Source organism: Terrapene carolina, unplaced genomic scaffold (genome assembly GCF_002925995.2).
Source record: "Terrapene carolina triunguis isolate 2854851 unplaced genomic scaffold, T_m_triunguis-2.0 Scaffold735, whole genome shotgun sequence".
Classification (NCBI taxonomy): domain Eukaryota; kingdom Metazoa; phylum Chordata; order Testudines; family Emydidae; genus Terrapene; species Terrapene triunguis.
Window position 1 is genome coordinate 36,917 of NW_020665086.1, and position 8,954 is coordinate 45,870.

The window sequence follows — 8,954 nt, forward strand, 5'->3', positions numbered from 1 at the left end:
GGGATGCGCCGACAGGTGCTGCCTGAGTGGGCAGGTCTCCAGGGAGCAGTTGCTCTTGGAGCGCTCAGCCGCCTCCCACGCCCCTCAAAGGTCCCAGGGCAAGGGCATAAAATGGGCATGGAGCTGCAGCCACCTCAGTTCCCTCCCCTGTGACCCCCAACCCCTTTGGTGAGTAGGACTCTGTGGTAGAGGGAAAAGGTGGGCGGAGAGGCCGTCTCCAAGAACTCCGGTGACAGGTAAGTAACCTTCATTTCTCCTTCGAGTGTCCTCTGCCCTTTCCCACTGATGGGCTAGATTAACAAGCAGCACTCGGGTCCAGGCTGATGGGACCATGGGGTCCTAATGAAATAAGGCCTGCAGGACTGCCCTGCCCAATCTCCCCTCAGATCTAGGTTACCGATGGAGTGCGCAGTGTTTAGAAAAAGCCCCAGGGGTTGCCCTGGATCTGGTCTAACTCGCCGAGGAAGGGCCGACCCTTTCAATCCATAACCGACTTTAAAACATAGTCTGACCCACTGGGACAGCGTTTGTACAGAAACCGCTCTTCCCTTGTTCTTTCTTTTATAAGCAATAAACAAGTTTTGGGACGGTCTGAATTGTTCAGTCCTGTCTAAATGAAAGGCTAAAATGCCTCTAACGTCCCAAGCATGTGACAGTCTCTCCAGCCTGAGAACGGGGCTTGGGGGGGGAACCAGTAAAAAGGTGAACTGGTTTATAGGCAAATCGATCACTTTAGTTAAAAACTTTGGGAGTGTGTACAGAGAATTACCTTGTTTTTACGAAAAACAGTAAACTGCGGATCAGCCATTAATGTATGTACACCTGGCGGAGGTGAGGGCTCTTAAAACACTGTCTTAATAGACAAATGAAATAAATGACAGCTTCCTACAGACTCAAATTGGGGTTGGGGGGTGTCCATCGATTGTGAGAGCCCTATGTTGAAATCCCAAGCTGGCAAAGTGGGTTCCAGTGGAGGGTATACATTATTTAGGCTCTTTAAGAACCTTTTAACTAAACTACATCATTAATAAAATTAATTCACACACACACACACACACACACCCCCGATGTGCTGATACGGCTGAGATGACCCCTTCCTGCAGATAGCGAAAGATCGGTTTCTTTTCGGTACAATAAATATTGTAAAATGGAACGAAGTGGTGCTGCATATGGCTCTATACCATACATGGGAACCCACCATAAAAATCTTTTCCATTTGTGACTATGACACTTCCATGTAGACACTTTCCTAGAATGCAACAGCACATTTTGCACCTCGAATGAACCACTTTTTTCTAACGTTCCCAGTGTAATTAAATTGAGAGTGTAGATCTGAGTAAGAAACCATCCCCTGTCGTTGCTACAAGTCCAGGGTCAGCGGCAGAGGCTCCATTAGCCCTCTGGACAGGTGAGTTAAGTCCAGATACCATTGCGTGGGCCATGCTGGTGCTATTAAAGTGACCTTGGCCTGGCTTCTCTTGTTTATCACTTTCTGAATGAGGGGAAGCCCTGACCTCAGTGCATTCAAAAGGCATCGGATATCGATCCCCTTGCACTGCCTACTCTCGAGCAAAATTTCGGACACTTCTGTTGCTGCTGGCCACACGGAGTGTGTTGTCAGACTGCCCCCTAAACTGAAGAGGTGTTTTACTGGTTCGTCCTTCAACGACCACTTGTGCATCTGCCCTGCTGACCAACTCAGAGAGTTTTCTCCCTGCTAGCTGGGTTGCTACTGACGAACCTTGTGACTGATACACCAGCTCCATGTGTAACCGTAGGGAACAAGTCCCCTCCTTGCTTGTTCTGAGAGCAGGACGCCATCGGATTGTCCATCACTCCCCTGCCTTTGACTTCATAGCCAAGCCCATTGCTCTGCCACCTAATCATGGAGCTAAACGATCCCCGAGCTCCACCCAAAACTGCTCCCTGGCGCGGTTCGAGGGAACGGAGGCAGCTGGCGTGCGACCCTCCTTTTACACCAGGGGCGGGCAAACTTTTTGGGCCGAGGGCCACATCTGGGTGGGGAAATAGTATGCAGGGCCGGGGCAGGGGATTGGAGTGCGGGAGGCTGTGTGGTGTGCAGGAAAGGGCTCAGGGCAAGGGATTGGGGCAGAGGAGGGTGCGGCAGGGGGCCCAGGGCAGGAAGTTGGGGTGCATGAGGGGGCTCAGGGAAGGGGGTTGGGGTGCACAGGCTTGCAGGATGCAGCAGGGGGCTCAAGGCAGGGGGTTGGGGTGCAGGAGGGGGGCTCAGGGCAGGGGTGCAGGGTGCAGCAGGGAGTTGGGGTGCAGGAGGGGTGCAGGGTGTACAAGGGAGCTCAGGGCAGAGGGTTGGGGTGCACAGGGGTGCAGGGTGCAGCAGGGAACTCAGGGTAGGGGGTTGGGGTGCAGGTAGGGGGCTGGGGGCAGGGATTGGGGGGGGGGGGGGCAGGAGGGGTTCGGGCTCCAGGGTGGCTCCCTGCCTGCCTGCCCTGTCCCCACGACACTCCCAGAAGCGCTGCGGGCCCTGGGGACAGGGCCGGCTCCAGGCACCAGCGAAGGAAGCAGGTGCTTGGGGCGGCCCATGGGAAGGGGCGGCTACGTCCGGCTCTTCAGCAGCGGGTCCCTCAGTCGCTCTCTTCCTCTTTGACCTGCCGCCGAAGTGCTGCCAAAGAGGAACAGAGGGAGCAAAGGACCCGCTGCCGAATTGCCACCAAAGAATGACGCGGCGCGACTGAGCTGCCGCCGAAGTGCTGCCGATCGGCTTTATCTTTTTTCCCCCCCGCTTCGCCGCTTGGGGTGGCAAAAAAGCTGGAGCCAGCCCTGCCCGGGGGAGGGGGCAGAGGGCTCCATGTGCGCTGCCCATTGCTGCGCCTGCAGGAACCTCCCCTGATGCTCCATGTTCCCCGTTCCCGGCCAATGCTAGCTGCGGGGGGCAGTGCCTGGAGGCAAGGGCAATGCACAGAGCCCTCTGCCCCCCTGCCCGGGGACCGCAGGGATGTGGTGCCAGCTGCTTCTGACAGTGGCGTGGGGCCCGCAGCCCACCCGTTTTACACCCTCGCCCTGGCATGTGTGACAGAAGAAAGGGCGAGGGAGGCGCGTGAGCGTTCAGCCAGACACTGCTAGCTCATGTTCTACCACTCAGGCTGCACCGGGCAGAGCCTCCCATGAGCGGGAATCTGCAGAGAACACTCCAAGGAGAACCCAGAGGTCCTGGCGCCATGCCCTGCTGTAACCACTAGACCCTTCTTCCCTCCTAATGACCATTCCCGTGAGACCATCTTGTTAGCAGAACACTCCTGCCCCAGCCCCAGCCAGACGCAGTGAATGGGAACATCTGGAACCTGGGCCTCCTGCCTCCCAGGCAGACAGGGGGCGTTTTCAGGCTATTCCAGAAGGCTGAGTGTTAGAAATCCCAATACTCCTGGGTGCCAGGGTGCCAAGGGTTAACAGGTACCAATGACAGCACTGCTAGGGTGAGCCCCACTTTGCAGCCCAATTGCTCAGGTGTGGGGGTCCTGGCGGCCCACCCCCCGTGCAGAGACCCACACTGACCTGGGGGGGGGGGGGGGCAGAACACACAGCACTGGATCCTTGCATTGCTTCTGCCCAGGGAGGGGCAGCCCAGCTTTCCCGAACTCATTTCTTTTGGGGGTGGAGGCAGTTAGTCCTGGCGGGGCGAGGGGAACGCTCGGGCCCAAGGGGTCACGCACAGGGACTGTTCACTGTCCAATGCTGGTTTATTGTGGAAAGGAAATAGAGACAACAGGAACTACAAATCAAAACCTGGTGAGAGCGAGAAAGATTGTGTCAAAGTATAAAATCAGTGTCTCCGAACCCATGGGCCGGCAGCCTGAGGCTCGATGGGGCTGGAACCAACGCTACAGAACTCCGTGGAACTAGACTGTGATCCAAAGGAGAGTGCTCCGTACAAAACGTGTGCAGTGCCGCTGTACAAACGCACCACGAAGAGTCCAGTCCCAGCAGGGGATTTTACGCCAGCTGCCCTCGCTGGCGAGCACAGAGCTCCCTGCAGTTGTATCTCCCAGGGCAGGCAGGAGGCTCTCAGAGCAGAACCACCGTGGAAGGAAAGATTCACTGGCCCCGTGGTTAATACAAGTTCAGCCTAGAGCTGCACTCTTGAAGCTGGAGGGTCAGAGCTTAAGGGGGTTCCCCAGAGCATTCACAGGTGGGGTTGAAGGTCACCTGCTTTCCCCCAGCCAGTGAGCAGCATTGCATCCAGCCGGGCTCTGCTGCTCCGGCACCCGTGCAAGGGCTGATCTTCGGCTGGTGAGATGGGGCTGGCTGATGCTTCTCAGGCCCTGAGGGGGGGTGAAGAACAGAGGGACGAGAGGCCTAGTGCGTGGGTTTGAACAGCCACGGCTAGATGCAACGGGGCAGAGAGAAATAAGCGAGAGGGTGACAATCCCATCTAGGGGATGAGCTATTGCAAACCACGAGAGCCACCCACCAGAGGGACGCCCCCTCCAGCCGGCTGGATCCCAGGGAGCAGCGTGTTCCTTATTGCGGCTGAAAGGCGAGAATGTTTCTAGCTGAAGCTCTTCCACTTCCACTCCACCTGCCTCCTGAAGTTCTAATCGTAGAGCCCGGCGCCTCAGCAACCCCACGGCAGGCTGAGAAGATGGAGCCTGAGGCCCTATGGTCAGCAGAAGTCTGCCACAGCCCCCCCCAATCATTAATAGAGGGGGACAGGCCTCCAGGTTCCAGCATGTCATCCTCCGCAGTAGGCCAAAGGGGCTTTTGCTGAGCTCACATGGGAGTTGGCACACTGGGACCGGGCCCCTGAGGGCACCCCTCTATGGGCATGAAGCTGGGGTAGCCCTCGGCCGCCTGAGAAGCTGCCAATGCTGCCCTTGGGTGGAGGTGCGGGGCTCAACACAAGGCTCCTTGGAGCCTCATGCAGCAGGAGGACAAAAAAAACCCGTGTCCCACCTGAGCAGGGAGGGGACATGCGGAGGGCCGGCATCTCTGCAGAGAACAGGAGATGAGAAGGGTGCCATCAGCACGCCCTGTTTGAGCCCCGCGTGAGCAATGGGGAGCAGGGGGATCCTGTCCAGGGCCCAGGCACGGGGCGGCTAGAGACCATTACAGATTAATCAGCCGCCCCCGGCAGATGGACTGAGGGGCCAGAAACCAGCTCCCCCGTCCCGCTCGCAGGCTGTTTCATGGGGAGAGCTGTCAGCACAACAGGTGCATAGACCCATCAATGGGCTGTGCTGGGTCCTGGGGTGAGGTGCTTTGCTGAAGTGATTTTATTGCTGAGGGCAGGAGCTCACAAGGAGCTGGGCACACAGCCTCTGGGGGGAGGGCACAGGGCACTGTGGTGTGGTGCCCTCTGGGGGCGCACACGGCACCATGGCGTGGTGCCCTCTGGTGGGGGGGGAGGGCACACAGCACCATGGCGTGGCGCACCATACGGGGCACAGGTGTTCAGATTAATGTAGTTGAACCCACAGTGCAATGTGGACACATTCTGGTTTACAATGAGCTTCTATCCATGTGGTTTGGGGCGGACCCACACTCAGACTGGCACCGAAGCGGTGAACTCAGCGTCCGTCAGCACTTTTGGCTGGTTCAGTGCAAGGCTGTGTGGGGCTGTACTGAATTCAGAGTTCAGTTAACCCTGCTGGAAGAAAAGATGGGAATGACAGCCCATGGCCTTGCTCCAGCGCACGGCCGGGCTCAGTCCAGCGCTTCCTTTAGTGAATCCAAGCCAGCGAGTGGGATATAAGCCAGTTGTAAACCACCACGAACGGGCGTGCCCGGGGACCTACACGGCTTTCCATCTTGTTTGAAATGCACGTTAGTTAAACCAGGACAGCTTGTGTGCAGCCCAGGCCTAGGAGGGGACTGCTGGGCTACAACTCTGTGTCAAGAGAACCGTTCTCACCTCCTTGCCGCCATTTGCCTTAGTGTCAGGCAAGCATGGGGACGTCCCCTTGCCCCCCAGTGCTGTATGCATGGTAGGCCGTGCTCTGAGGCCTCCCATAGGCTTTTCACTCCTTCCTAGAAACCACACACAGACCCCAGACAAACAGCCGCCCTGGGAGGGACCCTCCAGCGGACCCAACGCGGCCCAGCATGTCTTGCGCAACATTCAATGCCACCATGTCCAACGGCAATGCAGCCCTCTGCGACTACACGTCCCAGCATGCAACGCTCTATGGGTTGACCCAAGCAGGGACTGGCAAATTGCATGCTGGGAGCTGTAGATGCTCCAGGACACATCTCTGTACTGACAATGAAGGTCATTGCATTCTGCTTCCATTTGTGCAGCCCTCTGACTCCCAGCCTGCTGCCCATGCAGCCCTCAATGGGGCACTTGGAGCCTGGCCTCTTTGATTGGTGTCTGGGTCTGGAACATGGAGGAGTCCCTGGAAGATAAACCAGCCCCCAGAACCCGTCCTGCTGCAGCGTTCCAGAGGCAGCCCCATGGGACATTAGCGCCATCCATCAATGCCAGGGAGGGGACGTGCCCCACGAACATCTTCTCTTGCCAGCGCCTCACATCAGCTTACAGCATCGCTTCTTCTCAGCAGGGGTCTCCTCGGCCGGGGCCGTCAGCTTCAGAAGAGGCGGATCGCCACTGGCTGCCGTGTAGTACACGGAGTTCTGCTCCAAGTCCGAGCGGGGGTGACCGCTGCCGCGCAGGGTCTCAGCGAGGCCAGGTGAGAGGGGGCCCTCGCCCTCAGTGGGAGGGTAGTCCTCTGGGTGGTGTCGCTGAAGCTTGGCGGCTGCCCGCTGGCGTTTGAGGTCAGCTAGCGTGTGGTGGGACTTCTCCTTGCACAGGTCGGCCGACAGCTCCTCTTGGGTGGCCAGCTGGTAGGAGACGCTGCGGTCCAGCCGCTTGGAGTAGAGGTGTTTGGGGGGGCCGGGGGCAGAAGAGCCAGCAGTTCCATTTCTCTGGGTCAGCCCCGGATTCTGATGCTTGTCTCCCACCAAGGCCCCTGGACCTGCCACTTCTGCCTCAGCGCCCTGCTGGGGAGAAGAACAGTACAGTACTCAGCCCTGGTGCTGGGCACCTGGAGCCATGCAGGAATCCAGGGGGGGTTCCCATTAGCACATTGGGGCTGCTGGGGACTCACGGGGTGCTGAGAAGGAAGCGCTAATGGCTGCCAGGGGAGCAGGACCTGGGATGTGCCCTGGTGGTTTAGGCCACCAATACTCGGTTCCAACCACATGGGGCACCCAAGAGCCTTGTCCGGGGCTCTCGGAGCCTGCTGCTGCCAGGTGGAGGCAGGAGCCCTGAGCATCCCATTAAGGGGTGGGGGTGGCAGCGAGGGGGGAACCCACCTCTCCTCTCCCTGGCGCTGAGAAGAGGGACAGGAGACAGACACGCTCAGCGCCAGGCAGGACCTCGCAACGCGGCGTGCCGAGGGGCTGCAGGGAATGTGGGGGTGCCACGGCTGTCCCCTACTCACGGGGAGGTGCTGCTGGAGCTCAGCGTCCGTTTGCTTGTCCTCGTCCTCAAGCTCAGCCTCGTTCTCCCGGTGCTCCACCTGCTGCCAGACGATGGCCTCTTTCTCGTGCTCCTTGCGATAGAGGTTGGTGCGCTCTGTCACGCTGACCCGCCGCACCACCTTCCTGGGGACAGCGGAAAGCAGGATCAGCATGGCTGGGAAACAGGGGACTGCTTCCCGCCAGGAGCGAGCCAGTGCCGGGGCAGATAAACACCAGGGACAGACCTCGCCACAGCTGCTATTCGGTTGGGGGCAAACACCTGCGGGACATTCATTTCCAGCTGGTGCTGAAAAGCAGGATGGACGGCGCCCAGACGGGCCCAGAGATGTCCTGCCACTGGCCTGATTGCTTCTCTTTCCATGGTTACGGAGGAAGGTGATGGGCAGAGATTTAGAAGGTGTGGTTTCTGCTCAGCTGGCGGGGGAGGGTGGTGCCGTGGTGACCCATGAACAGCAGCCCCAATGGCAGCAGAGTGCCATCCTGTGTTCAGTTTGGGCACAAAGCCGGTGGGGGGGGGGGGGGGGGGGGGGACATCAGAGCCTAGCTGAGGCTAAGGTGCGAAGGGTCTGGAGCTCGAACAACGGGAATCCTCAGCTGAGTTCCCCAGATCTGCCTGGCCCCTGGGAATGAGGGTTCTGCTCTGGGGTGGCCTCTGCCCCCTGCGAGGGAGGCCAGCTATCCGTAGCAGTCCCCCCCGGCCTTACCCTCGGCTGCCAGCACTGGAGGTGCGTCGCTGCAGCAGCGACTTGTGCTTGTCATGAGACTTCATGATGGCATCATGCTTGTGCTTCAGCTCCAGCAGCTTGGCCCGGACCTCCTCGTCACCACACACGTCTGCAAGGGACACACGGGGGTGAACAGCCATGTGGCTCCAGAGCAGAGCCAGCCCCATGCATGCACTCTGCGGCCCTCCTTCCCACCAGCTCTGCAATCCCGCCACAGCAAGGATCATCCACTCCCTGCCCACTGGGAACTCCTCTGCTGCCACCCCCTTCTCAGGCATTCCCGCCTCTCCAGCTCCCCCGCTACCTCCATTCTCCCCCCCCAACCCCCGTCGACTGACCGCTGATCCACGCAGCCTCCGGGATGGTCCCCCCTGCCCTTCTCTCATCCCCTGCACTCCACCAACCCACCTCACTGCGCACAGAGGCGTATACACCTAGGGTGACCAGCTCGCAAGAGTGAAATATCAGGACTCATTGGGCGAGTGGGGCGGGGGGAGGGGAGAGGACGACAACGACAGACACAGGTGCACAGAGCCCTGAGAGGGGGCCCTAGGAAGCTGCAAGAGGGGTTGTATGGCCCCTGCTGCAGCCCGCACCACAAGCCACAGGGCAAGGACACCTATTGAATTCAATGAGAATTTTGCATGTGAATTGATGTACCTAGTTCTGAGATGATAAAGCCAGAAGGGATCCGGTGATCACCTGGTCTCACCGCCTGTATAGCACAGACATAGAACTTTCCCAAAATAATTCCTAGAGGATAGCTTTTAG

The 8,954-nt window shown here is 58.8% G+C and overlaps 1 protein-coding gene across 1 annotated transcript; it reads right to left on the reverse strand.

Moving 5' to 3' along the window:
* Positions 1 to 3,717: 3,717 nt before the first annotated feature.
* LOC112121899 (protein phosphatase 1 regulatory subunit 16A-like) lies at positions 3,718 to 8,398 on the reverse strand. Its single transcript, XM_026660186.2, has 3 exons — positions 8,163 to 8,398; positions 7,419 to 7,581; positions 3,718 to 6,972 (listed from the first exon to the last, which is right to left on the reverse strand). Exons 1-3 carry the CDS (start codon positions 8,348 to 8,350, stop codon positions 6,502 to 6,504), a joined length of 822 nt encoding a protein of 273 aa, XP_026515971.2. The 5' UTR covers positions 8,351 to 8,398; the 3' UTR covers positions 3,718 to 6,501.
* Positions 8,399 to 8,954: the final 556 nt, after the last annotated feature.

Excerpts from the sequence above, each read along its gene's own strand:
- LOC112121899 (XM_026660186.2), bottom strand. The coding sequence starts at position 8,350 with ATGGGGCTGGCTCTGCTCTGGAGCCACATGGCTGTTCACCCCCGTGTG. Across the intron at positions 7,582-8,162 it reads TCCAGTGCTGGCAGCCGAGG|GAAGGTGGTGCGGCGGGTCA; the intron begins GTAAGGCCGGGG and ends CGCTGTCCCCAG. Across the intron at positions 6,973-7,418 it reads AGCTCCAGCAGCACCTCCCC|GGCGCTGAGGCAGAAGTGGC; the intron begins GTGAGTAGGGGA and ends TCTCCCCAGCAG.